The sequence below is a fragment of the Polypterus senegalus genome, chromosome 7 (genome assembly GCF_016835505.1).
Source record: "Polypterus senegalus isolate Bchr_013 chromosome 7, ASM1683550v1, whole genome shotgun sequence".
Lineage (NCBI taxonomy): Eukaryota > Metazoa > Chordata > Cladistia > Polypteriformes > Polypteridae > Polypterus > Polypterus senegalus.
Window position 1 is genome coordinate 164,512,685 of NC_053160.1, and position 13,950 is coordinate 164,526,634.

The following is a 13,950-nucleotide window of genomic DNA, read 5'->3' on the forward strand; positions in this document are numbered from 1 at the left end:
AACCAAATGTATGTGTGTACTGTATAATATTAACAATAAGAGCAACTCACTACTCAAAACAGTAAATACACGAGGCAGTCAGGATCGAACCGGGGGACTCTTGATTACAAGTCAGCAATTCCTACCACTGCGCCACGGAAGCTATTGTATTGTCCTTGAACATTTTGTGAAAGTGTTTACTTGATCTTTGCACTTCAGGCTTTACACATTATATAGTTTATGTCTATATAGCTTATGTCAGCTTTAATGATGTATTTATATTCATGCATCCATCCATTTTCCAACCCGCTGAATCCAAACACAGGGTCACGGGGGTCTGCTGGAGCCAATCCCAGCCAACACAGGGAGCAAGGCAGGAACCAATCCTGGGCAGGGTGCCAACCCACAGCAGATGATGTATTTATAGATTAAGTTAAATGCACTTTATTTGTTTAGACTATGTGAACATTAGTTTGTATTGTTTAATGTATTTCTTTTTTATTTTGATGGTCAGACTAATATAAGAACATCTGATTATTTTCAAATTCATATGTTTCACTGGTTGTTATTTTAATTTGATTATTATTAATTTTAATCATGTTAATTCACAGACATCAGGGTGACATTCACAGGTGGATAGACGTGAGCAGATAAGGTAAGCCATGCACTGGAGCCCAGAACAGGATGTGCAACCACAGGTTGCAGGCTTCAAAATAGCCAGGCATGAAATAATCATGACTAATTAAAAAAAAAACTGAACGATTAATCAACTACCAAAATAATTATTAGTTGCAGCCCTAGTAACAAGACCAGCCCAGCTTGTCACTGTGTGGGCCCTAAAGCAATGGTAGTAGTACACCACCTGTACATGCACTCCTAGAATAATGACCTGATCTTTCTTTCTTTCTCTTTCTTTCTTTCTTTCTTTCTTTCTTTCTTTCTTTCTTTCTTTCTTTCTCTCTTTCTTTCTCTTTTAGAACATCTGCAAACACGTGTCTCTCCTCCCAGGAAACAGATGGTTTTGTAACCATGTGCCAAGACTGGGCGGAAAGCACAGTGTGAGGTCGGAGAAGGCCAAAGCCAGTTATGGCACGCAGCCCAAACCAGAGAAATTCTCAGGGCCCAAGCAGGTGTAGAAACCAAGTCTAGCATCTGAAACACATGCATTTATTTATTCCTTTAAAGGCGAGAGCAAGAGGTCCAGTTAAACTACCTCTTGCGACTGCAGGAAAAAAGGTGTGATGTTTGCAGAGCGAGGGAGGTCAGTGAGAACACTTTGGCAGAGGACATTGACATTTATATCAACCCTGAGAATTTCTGGCCTTTGATACAGCATAAAAAATGAGTACTGATTCCAGTGATCTAAAAAGGCCAGTGTTTGAGGCTTATTCCAGCATTTGGCAAAGGCATAATCTCTCACTTTAGATACACATACATAGGACTGCTGTTACACCTTTGGAACGTCTCAGAAATACAACACTACAAAAACTGCCCTGACATTCAATATACAATATAGTAGTAGGTGATTTACTGGTTGATCTGTATTACTGTGCGGTTCAACTTGATTGGTGAGTCAGTGCAAACACAAAGGAAGGACAGGAAGAAGCTGCTGTTATGTTTCAGACAGGGTTTTGTTAATTTCTTATCTTTTTTATTTTTGATCATTTAGTTACTTTATGTCTAAGTATCTTTGTCAATGTGCCATGTGTTTGGCTACCTGCCTATCACAGTCAAGGAACTGCCTTCAAAACTATAAAGGATGAATAAAAAAAAAAAACACAGTCCCTTGCGGTTCATTGAATTTGCTACCGTTGGTGAGTTTCATTGTGAAAAAAACAGACATAAACGAGACATCTGAATCCCAGCCAGGAGGAGAACCCTGGCTGAAACATAATGGCTATGTCTTCTGCTGTGCTTCCTTGGTAATGGCTGCGAGAGAGAGAGAGAGAGAGAGAGAGACAGAGAGAGAGACGAGGAGAGAGAGAGAGAGAGAGAGAGAGAAGAGAGAGCAAAGCTGTGCCTTTATCGGTTCAAGAGGGGTGAACACCTGCACTCAAACCTATTTGAGGTAGCAGAGCATTAACATACACTAACATGGATCAACTGCTCATTTTTGATGGCATTAATCAGTAATTGTCAAGATCAGACTTTTTGTTTGAAATTTTTTATAAATTCTCCATGACCTCTTAAAATAATTTTGACCTTGCCTTATGAGTTTTAAATGTCAAGTTATCTTGTGGTCACATTTTTAGTGTTAGATATGTTTTTCACAATGTTGAATTGGCCCCAATTTCAAACATCTCCAGGTTTTGTATTTTGTGGTTGCCCTTCATTTAATTCTTTCAAAATATCATTGCATTCATTCTTTATCATTTTTGAAATCATAGTCAAACATTTCGACTATGATTTGCAGTTTTGGCTCTGATTTTGTGTTCCTTTTTAATTTTTTGGCTATCAAAATTTCCTGCACCATGTCCTGACTACAATTCTAAAAAACACATCCTGATCCCTGATTGCTTAACTATTAGATGGTGCTGATGCTTGCCTTGACATTTTGATTCTAATTTCTCTCAAAGCTGCTGCCACCTCTTGCAGTCAGTACAATATTACATTTGTTATTTTGTTAAATAGGTTTTAGTCTGAAAAGTATATAAAAACTAGGAAACACACATACCTCAGGATCTCAAATAAAAGTGCTTCATGCCGAGTAAGATGAAGTTTTCAGTTTTGCATTGTACTTAACTGTCTTTTTATCTTATTGGTTCTCATTATTCTTCAATGTGTCAATGTCAATATCATATTATTTATAGAGCACATTTAAAACAACATCAGTAACCCTGTGCTTTACAATATAAAATGCAATAAAAATAAATAAAATAAACAGAAACAATACAATAAAATACAATAAAACCAACAGTAAATTGAAACAAACAGATGACTAAAAGGAGGGATACCATCAGTATCACTGACAGGCACAGAAAGCGAGAGAATAGAAATGCGTCTTCAGTCTAGTGTTAAGCAGTTCAGGTGAGGATGGCTCCTTAATGTAATTAGGTAAAGAATTCCATAGATGAGGTGCAGCAGCCTGTCCCCCTTAGTTTTGCACTTAGTACAATGGACAACAAGAGACAACTGACTGGTAGATCGAAGCTCTCTGGATGGCTGGTGTATAACACACAATTCACATAAATAGGCAGCAGCATGAAGTGATTTAAAAGCCAGAATGAAAATTTTAAAAGCAACTCTAAATCTAACTGGCAGCCATTGTAAAGAGTCACTAAAGTGTCTCCTGAGTTTGTCTTGAAACTCAAATGATGATCTCACCGCTTGAGTTCTTTTTTGCACCACAATGGTGTGAAGCAGTGTGTTTTACAATCATAATGATCACTTGGGTGCGAGGACTGGAGCACACAGCAGTTTGCGTAGACATTTGTCCTTCTTTGTCACACGGTCATTCTGTATACAGTAATCCCTCTCTATATCATGCTTCGACTTTCGCGGCTTCACTCTATTGCAGATTTTATATGTAAGCATATCTAAATATATAACGCAGATTTTTCGCTTGGACAATGGGTCTTTTTACTTCTGGTACATGCTTCCTCAGTTGGTTTGCCCAGTTGATTTCATACAAGAGAAGCTATTGGCGGATGGCTGAGAAGCTGACCAATCAGAGCACGCAGTTAAGTTCCTGTGTGCTGATTGGCTCAGCGACGGAGCACCGAATTCGATTCTGCTGCATTAACCAGGAAGTCTCATCTCGCATATTCAGCATCAACATGTTTCGCTGTGTAAAGAGTTAACTGTTGTGCATTTCCTTGCAGAAGAATAAGAGAATACAAAGAGTTTATGTTGTATTACTGTGCGGGAAATGTTTATGAGTGTGGGAGAGTTTATAAAGGCTTAAAATATATAAAAATAACCATATAAACATATGGTTTTTACTTCGCGGATTTTCACCTTTTGCAGGGGGTTCTGGAACGTAATCCCCGCGATAGGTGAGGGATCACTATATTGTACTTGACACTCAGCAGATGGTGCTGCTGTTCTTTGCTTCCTATCAGAGGGCTCAGCAATGCCCTTCACACTCGGCAGATGTTGCAGCTGTTCTTTTCTTTCTGCCATTTCACCCTCTCAAGCAGTTTGCCAAAAGAAAGACATGAAACCTGATCCCTTCATGTACGTTGACACAACCCAAATTTTTTGCTTCCCCAGGTTCTATTATGTCTTAACCTTTTGATTATAACCACAATCAAGGTTCTAGCCCAAGTGGTCTACAAGTACTCGCAAGACAGGCAAACACAACCCTTAGCATTTTATACATATAGATATATTATAAAGGTATCTAGCAAAACCAGCAGAATTTTAAGTTATACTGCGATATGGATTTCAGGCCATACTGTCCTGTCCTACTTCAAAGAAACTGGGTAAACCTCAAGCTACCTTTGTTTAATATGAATTAGAGTAGAATGGAAAGCCATTATGAGATCCACTTACCTTCCTGTGTGACGGAATGCCACTGCAGCGTGTTCTTGTGATGGGACAGCCTGCTGTAGCTCTGACACTGCACATCCCGGAATGCAGGCGCCCCCACTGGACAGGGCCCATTCTCACACAATTGATATTGGACTCTGGAGCCAGCGCAGTCTCTCCCTTTACTGCCAGGGCTGAGAAGACACAAGATGGAGAAATTAGAGTCTATTTAATTCTTCACACAATGATGCACATCTGGAGATGTGTTGAGAGTCAAGGACAGATGGCATTCATATTCTTACCTTACACAAGGCGGGCTATGATAAGTAACAGTTACATTATTTGACTTGAACACAACAGTGATGTAGGGTCTGTCCCTAACACTGATCTCTTATTCAACCTTTGGCAAGGGACTGAACTGGCCTGTGCTTAAATGGGAAAAAATAAGTGTAAAGCAATTATTATGCACCTTGGAAATCTGTCAAATATAATGTAACAGATGGAAGATGAGGTGAGTCACCATTTGTCCTTCTTTTAAGGTGAAACAGAAAGGAAGTTTGCTCATGCCTGGTAGGGTGGAGCAATTTCCATTATTACGTAAATCGATAAACAGGTGTGTTTGTTTAAGGGCTTTAGTTGAGCCTCCTCTGTACTGTCTCTGTATCTCTTCCATGTTGCAGCCAATCATAACTTGCAGCAGAAATGGGAGCATAGGAAGTGGCAGTGTAGAAACTAGCAGACAAATCACTTACTGAATGTATGGCATCACCTACCTGGGATGATCAGTGAAGCGGACTGGCACATGAATCACTTATGACTTGCTAGTAGAGTCGCATCTCATCTACAGTTTTATAGGGATAGGGTACCACATGGTTTAGAGACGAGCATAGTAATTTATAGCTGGTTTGGCATTATGGTAGAAGGAGATGACCAGTGACAGCCTATGTGAGGAAGCCACCTTAGCAGGATAGAAGGATCTGACAAGCTGGACGACAGACAGAGGAGAAGCAGGAGGGGGACTGAATTTCCTATTTTTATTGCGACGGCTGGGGTTCAAATGCCATTTTTTTTTCCTTTATTTCAATTTATTTGTTTAAGTTAACATAGTTAATCATTTAGTTTCATTATTCCTAGATATCATTTTTCACGTGCCATGTATTTTGTGGGCAGTTCCTTAAAAGTGGGATTACCAGCCCATCAATGAAAGGGACTGCCCTCAGTCTTATCAAGTCCCTTGCGGTTCGTTGAATGTGATGCCTTTGGTCAGTCTGTGAAATTTCGAGTATCGACAATTCTGTGCTTTTTGTGCACTTTCTGGACTTATAACCTCATGCTCTGTTTTTGACTTTGCCTACTGGATTGTGTTTGTGTGTGGTTCCCCATCTCTGCAAAGGACTGCCATTGGCCTTATAAAGAAAACTTGCATCTCATTGTGCGTCATTTGTTAAACAGAGCCATTAAAAAAACGTTTTATTTAATAGAGATTCAACATTTGCCCTTGTTGTGACTAAATGGGGTTTGATGGTTCCCCCCTTCTAGCAGGCATTTTTTAAGATTTGTTTTGGGACTATTGTACTTTGGAACTCTCCAGTTCATAACAGTCTACAATTCTGGTAAAATGAAGGGTGATTGTCACAAGTTTATGTGAAAGGAACAAGGTGAAGTAAGCAGCATTTTGCTCCTCGGTCCTAACAGTGGAGAAGCTGCCTTACATACCCTGGGATTAAGTGTAAAAATGTCCATGCATTTAAGAGCAGAATGTATGCTGCCTCTGTGTCCCTCATCTGGGTGTGCAGAAGAAGCTTCTCAGAAATCTTTGTGCATTGGCACCATCAATAAAGGAATGTCTGCAAACGTGAGAGCAAGACTTACACTCCGGGAAGATTTATCATAAAACAAAAATGGCAACCTAAGTAGAGATGACATGCAAAAAAAGGAGACAGCCGCCGCATGTGGCCACATCAACAGAGCAGAAACCACAGGGATTAGCCTGCAGCTGTCAGCAGGAAGTAAATGACAACCATCAGCCTACACAGACACCTCATTCCCTATCCATTTCCTTAACCCACCAATTTTTCCATTATAAGTTTGTTTAGAACCAGAGAAGGACAGCAATCAGACTCTGCATGGGGATGCAGTTTGAATGGAAGGCAAACTCACTCATGCATGGGGCATTTAGTGTTACCAAAATAAGGGAGAACATCTGAGCATAGGGGGAAAAAATTCAAGGAACCGAGGAAAATGTGAACTTGTCTCACATAGCAACCAAGCTGAGAACTGGAAGCATGTTCTTCAAGCTGTGACACAGAAGCAATAATCATAGCTCCACTGTGCCATCTCAATGCTCCTCAACAAGACCCAAATGAGGAGGAACAGAAGCAAGTCCAGACAGTTCCTGTGGCAATAACAGAAAAGAAGCACTGCCACATTTTTGGCCTCAATAACTGGTCAAGCATATTTGGCAGACACTTCCCTAGCCCTCAAAGACTCTTAAAAGACCACTGCACAAAAACTAGTTCTGTTTATACTTTCCCATTAACTAGAATGCATTTCACTGACAAGACAAGACAAGGCAAGGCTTGCCACACACAAACACACACACACAATCCCACCGTTACAGTTGTTAATGCCATGCTGGACCCTTTCCTGGCCAGGATGCTGTAGTAGAAGGACAGTATGAGAGGACATAACCCGACCGGGATGGGACTAAAGCAATATCCTTACAAAGGGATACATTAATGGAGAATGTGGGGGAATTGGTGTATTCAGTGCAGTTCCTTCCCCAGTACAGTATATGGCAGTGCTCCGCTGGTGTGGACTCAGTTAGGACATCCGCAAGGATGTATGGGAGTCATGGTCCTGAGGAACAACACTGTAGGGGTCCTTTGGTGTTGCCAGGGGGTGCTGCAGGGAGAGGGACTCCCTGGTTCAGGAGGCTTTCGTCTGACCCAAAAGTATTTCGGTCGTGCTATGGCCCAGTACTCGAAGTACTCCCAGGTGTGACATAAAAGCGGGTCACCCACCATCCTCCAGTGAGTCAGAGTCGGGAGGCAGAAGGCAAAGCTCATCTGGAGGAGGAAGAGGAGGTTTGTTTATTGAAAGGCTGTGGATTTATTGGGAAGGTATTTTGTGAAAGTAAAAACCTTTATTTTACACCTTGGGACTGTTTTGTGTGGTGTGTCTTGGGGTTTTGTGGCACCCCGTCTTTTGCACAGTACAAACCCAAACGGCCAAAATAACATTCATTAGCAGTTTGCTCAGACCTGATCCCCTGTAAAGAATGATGCATAAAAGACTTGTTCAATCAGCAGACTTTTTTAAAATTAATAAGTACAATGCAAAGCTTTCTCATGTGTTAAGTGATGAGTAGTTGTCTTCAGCTACCACTGTGTCTCAGAGGCAATTCACTTAAGTCGTTGTCTTGACCAGAGCAGAAATCCACTAAAGCACGGTCCATCAAAAAAAAAAAAAGAACAACAGAGAGACAGAACGTCTGCAATCTATTTGAGCAGCATTCTTAAAAAGTGGTGGGGGAAGACCAAATCCTTGCCAGATGGCCGAAATAAGACTGCATACATTCACATTTTTGGATATGCAAAATCAATCACAATAAAAATTTTTACTTCCCTGTGAAGCATGAAATGTGAACTCAGAAACTCTGCAGCAATATTCAGGTGAATGACATTATACTGTGTCTTGATTGCAGCTTCAGGAGTGTCTCCTTTAACACACTGTATGCACTGATGTTTGCATGACTGTATCACCTTTTCACAATTTGGTGATGTTTAAAGTGGTGTTCCTCAGGGGTCAATGCTGGGACTGCTGTTCTTTAATATATACATAAACAATTTGGACAAAAACATAATCAAAAACTGGTGAAGTTTGCAGATGATACCAAACAAGGTGGAATGGCAGATAATGTAGAATCAGCTAAATCATTACAGGGAGGTTTGGACAGCATACAGGCGTGAGCAGATTTGAGGTAGACGAAATGTAATGTAAGTAAATGCAAAGTATTACATGTAGGAAGTAAAAATGTTAGGTTTGGACACACAACAGCAAGCCTGAAAATTGAAAGTACACCTTACGAGAGGATTTAGCAGTCATAGGGGACTCCATGCTATCTACATCAAGACAGTGTATAGAAATGATCAAGAGGGTGTTAGGTTATACAGCATGAAGTGTTGAGTACAGGTCAAGACAGGTTATGCTTAAGCTTCGCAATGCACTGGTGACGCCTCACCAGGTGTATCGTGTGTAGTTTACGCCTCCATGTTACTAACAGGACATGGCAGTGCTAGAGAAGGCCCATAGTAGAACAACTAGTCTGATTGCAGGACTGAGAAGTATGAGCTGTGAGGATAGACGGAGGGGAGTTTAACTGATCAGTTTAAGCAAACAATGATTATGAAGGTCATGACTAAAATGTTTAAAATTATGAAAGAAAATTAGTACAGTAGACCCCTGTTGTTACCTCAAAGTAAATTCAGAAACAAGAACATGGGGAAACAGTTGGAAACATGTTAGGGGCAGATTTCACACAAATGTTATAAAACTTTTCTTCACGTAAAGAACCATAGCCACATAAAATAAATGACCAACTAGTGTGGTGGAGAGTAGGACGTCAGAGACCTTCAAATCTTAACTTGATAATATTTTGGATAATCTACTGTAGATGAATGGACTGTTCTCGTCATGACCTTTCTAATGTTCTAATGTCCTACCCTCTTGGTGCGGTGGTTTTCAGGTTCAGTTCTCGGTGCTTGCAGTGGCATCTGCTCTGCTCGTTATTATTATTTGTATTCCGTTAACAGAGGAAATGACAAGAAAAAAATGAGTTACAAAGATAATGCAAACAATGGCCAACATAACTTAGTTTACACTGTCCTATATATTTATGAAAAAAAGAAAAATGCATGCTTGATTAGAAAAAAAAAGCAAACTTTAAGGTATTAAAAAATTGGATCCATAGTAAAATGGAAACGGGGGTCTTGGGCAGGGGTACTGATGACAATAAGCTTTTAGATGGAGAGTCAACAGTCATGTTGTTAAAGTAAAGGTCTTGACATCTTTTCACTAACCATCTGTGAAACATGGACCAGCAGGCTGGTAACTAAGCACATGAAGGGCATGAGCCAAACGCCTCCTCACATGTAAGTATGTTTCTATATTCTTACATAGAGCTTTTGTGGTAAAGCACAACAAACCCCAAAGCATATCACACAATACTGACAATAATGGACAGAAAAGCAACATCATGCATTTTAGTCCATTAGATTAGTCCGATAACAATGGGTTAACTAAGAAGGCTCATATTTTCATTAGAAAAAAAGCTATGTGAGCAGAGTAGGGCCATCAAAGTGGAGGCGAGAAAGGAAAATACTGCGAATACTCAGAGGGAAGGCAAAGGGTTTGTGGTAGTGTGAGGAGTCATGAATTATCCTTTTACCTATTTCTGTTAAAATCTGGTCTCAGAACATGAGTATGTATTGATGCCAAATAGTAGTTGACAATTTTCAGTTCAGTATATGTAAAGTTTTTTTTTTTCTTTGTTATTAGATTCCTAAAGCAATTGGGGGCTATTTCTTTAATAAAGGAATTGTGGGATATGGTGGGGCTTTGTGGGTATCAGAGTTCCTTTTTTGTGTATTAGTTACACTATATAAATCCATGGGGAGGGCTGTTGAAGACACATTTTTGCTCATATTTTCAATCTGCTCATTTACCAATAATAAAGAAAAATTTCCAGATAGAACACAGACGTTAGTGCAAAAGGTCCGGTTTTACAGTATCGTGAAGGACTGTGGGGTGCATGTCATTTCACCTTACTTAATGTACCTTTTCAGTGCTGCTCATTCACCTAGAGAGGTGCACCTCAGAAGCATACATATACATATTGGGATCTGTTGGAAGGACTGATGAATATTTTTTTTGGGAAGGCTGCTCCGAAGCCATCTAGACTCTACATCACTTCCATTATTCTGGACTTGTATGGGACTCTCTAAATGTTCATGTTTGTCTATGCCTTGTTCATTCAAGGGGGTGTTGTGGAAACTGTAAATATTTTGTGTGATATATAATAGTAAGATCCAGCAGTATTCATTATATTTGAATAGGTGCTTGACTGGGAAGAATATTTAAGGCACAGGATTTATCTTGGCCACCAAACCCCATACTTTTCAATTAAACTTAACCTTTTCCAGTTCCCCAAGTCTGTGGTGGCCTCAACGCTTTAAGAATTCTTGAGATGTGTTACAAATATGTGAAAAGTGGCAGACTGACTTTTCTCTAGTCTGTTAGGAACTATGGGGTCTTAATGGATTGTGGTTTGTTTCTGTAGTGTAGTTCTTCTTGTATTTATCTCCACTTGTTTCTCACTAATGCTGATTGTTTACATCTAGATAATTTCCAAATATTCTTTTTTTTTTTTTAAAGAAATGTTCACCGGTTCTTTCCTCAGTTGTTTGTGCCTCAGTTTTCAATCCTTAGGTACTGGGATAATTTCCTTCTTATACATTTTTTTTTTTGCTTTTTTTCTTTTAACTGTTTTAAACATATCAGGGAATCAGGGTTAGGAAAAATTTCAATACTATCAAATATTTAATAATATATTTATGTTGCAAACGCCCCCCACCCCCATTCTTCTATTGAAGAAAATATTCCTTAATGCTTAATATGTATAAAGCTGCTCAAGCAGTGTCATGCTCCTGGGGCATTTACTAGACAAAACTAGTATCAGCATCAGAATCAATAACCATAAAAGGAGCGTGCTGTAAGGCAGAAAAGCCGTGGGAGTATAGGATTAAAGGAGAGAAGGATTCTCTTTTATGGGGGTAAAAAAATTAGAACTTTCACAGAATGGAGACACTTAGCCAAAAGCAATTTCTTGCATGTGCCTCAAGTGTAAAATCAGAAAGACATAATGCAGCTGTTTGGACAGGTAGAGTGCTGGTCACCTTCGTCACAGTCTACCTCCTTACATCAGATTTGTTGTTAGGCATTTAAACAGTTTCTTCCATACTACCCCAGAATTGCATCTAGCTTATATTCTAAAAAGATCCTGGGTTGTCAGGATAGAATTCCCCTCGTTGGCTTTTGATACTGTCACACGTCTGAACCCATAGTTAAATGGTCTGGAGACATTTTTTCCTCAGCCCTGGAAACTCTAGGAAATATAATTGGTGCACACACAAACAGATTGGCCAGGGCTCCAGGACCAGCTTTTCTGCTCATTACCTGCACTACAGTGCCCTTCTGGATCTATAAAAATCTACAGCTGAGTGCAGTAATTGTTCCTTCCATATTTCTTGCAAATTTGGATTAAGAAGTAAAAAAGACATGGCCTCACCTGACAGTGAGTTTTACTGCACAATTTGTTCCGATGACATATGTGTCTAGAGATACTTCAGCCTCATTGCTCAGCTGAGGTCAGCACTTGGCTACTCAAAGTACTGGACTTTCTCTTGGCACACAAGAAGCCTTACGAAGCTCACCTGGGAGTGTCGCATTTGCGCTGACGTAAACTACTTCCAATGCCGCACGTCCGGCTGCAGGCACCCCAAGAAGTCCATGTGCTCCACTCTCCATCTGTATGTTCAGCTGAGGAAAGCCTGCTGACACATTCTCCAGCTTTGCACCACTGCATAAAGACACAAAGGGAGCAGTTAGTATGACATACTGTATACTGTATTGTAGAAGAAATGAAAAAAGAAATCAAAATGCTATGCTATAATAAAACTGGTGAACGTGAATCAAAGGATGTTCTGTTCAACTTGTAGAAGATGCTTAAAGTTAGAAAAGAACCAATGCATTTTGAGTACTTGTGGTCACTGCAATGCAAATACTTAAAGCAACATGAAAGATTGTTCAGAGAAAAGAGGGAGAGGGCATAAAGTCAAAAGCCATGTCCTACTCTCATAGGCCAAGTACTCCAAACTCTGAGCACAGAACACTTCATAAGGCTTGGAAAGGGACATTTATAACTTTCAAACGTTGCAGCCAGATGAAATGAGCCAGAGTTTCTGCAGCTGAAGTGTGGAATCCATAGCTGATATCAGGGAATACAAGAAGTGCATTTTTTCTGGAACACATTGATAGCTTGCTGTTGATGTTTGTTCATTGTTATCTCAGCTCATGTTTTTTTTTTCTGAATCCGCTTTTCCTGGTGAGAGTCACAATGGCAGCAGGCCAAGCAGGTCAGACCAGACTTCTTTGTTTTCCGCTACAGATTTCAAGACATCCTGGCATTCCCAAGCCAGCCAAGAGATATAATTCCTCCAGCAAGTCATGTATCTGCTGCCGGATCTCCTCCCAGTGGCAAATGCCTGGAGCACGTTTAGTGGAGCCACCCAGGGGGCATCCAAATGACATGCCGAAACCACCTCAACTGGCTCCTCTTACTCCAGTGGAACAGCAACTCTACTCTGAGGCTCTCCTGAATCTGAGCTTCTTACCTTATTCTTGATGCTAGTGTGTCACAGACAGGTTCTGCAGCATTGTTCCTAATCACAATCAGCTTTGTTTTAATTCTCTCCTTTGCTACTACCTCCAGAGGGATGAGACTGCGTCCCAAAACTGAGCCTGCCATTTTAAACAGCTTGTTGATTTGTTGGCTTCTCTTGAAGTGATGTTACCCTCAGCCACAACACAGACTAGAAAGATGCACTGGCCAACACAAAGTTGTAGAAAATGAGAAAGATGTCACTAACTACCATGGTGTACAGTCTCCTAAAAAAAGAGAAACTGCTCTGCGTTTTCTTATATAGTTTATAGAGACTAGTCCAGCCAGTCAATAATAAGGACCTCCATCCGTATTAGAAACATAGTCCTGGAGTCTCATGAACTGTGGTCTGCCCGACAGACAGTCCATTATCCAGGACACCATAGGCTCATCCACCTAGGTATGTGTGACTTTACCCATTAATAGTGATGGTTGGATGGTATTTAAAGCACTGGAGAGATCAAAAAAACATAATCCTCAGAGTGCTGGCAGCTTTGTCCAGGTGAGAATAAGCCCTGTGGAGCAAATGGATTAATTACATCCTCCACTCTAATCTTTGTCCAACAGGCAAACTGCAGTGGGTCCAGTTGGTCTACCACAAGAGGACTCATAGGGGGTCAGGGCCAGCCTCTCAGAGGTCTTCATGATGTGAGATGTGCCACTGGTCTGTAGTTATTAGGTGAAAAGGCAACTGCCTTCTTTGGAACAGGAACAATGCAGGATGTTTTCCACAGAAGTGGTACTTTCTGAAGCCTTAGGGACAAACTGAACAGGTGACATGTTGATGTAGTGAGGATGGTGTGTGAAGACTGGTCATTGGGAGATAATGGAAGTGGGAGGGAAGTACCTGTAGCAATGCATCACCTCCACATAAAAATAATAATAAAAATACATTTTGTTTATACAAAGGCGCCTAACAAAGCACTCAAGGACACCAAACAATAAATAAAAAAGCACATTATAAACAGAACTTAAAGCACCAGAAAATGTAAAAAGTTAAA

General features: G+C 40.4%; 1 protein-coding gene across 2 annotated transcripts in view; it reads right to left on the reverse strand.

The window, feature by feature from the left end:
* Positions 1–13,950, reverse strand: part of LOC120532961 (A disintegrin and metalloproteinase with thrombospondin motifs 19-like) — a 245,910-nt gene that overhangs the window by 79,209 nt on the left and 152,751 nt on the right. For both annotated transcript variants that reach the window (XM_039759483.1, XM_039759484.1), the window contains exons 12-13: positions 11,943–12,088; positions 4,474–4,643 (exon numbers count right to left, since the gene is read on the reverse strand). In XM_039759483.1, coding sequence (XP_039615417.1) covers positions 4,474–4,643; positions 11,943–12,088 — 316 coding nt within the window. The remainder of the gene's footprint in view (positions 1–4,473; positions 4,644–11,942; positions 12,089–13,950) is intronic.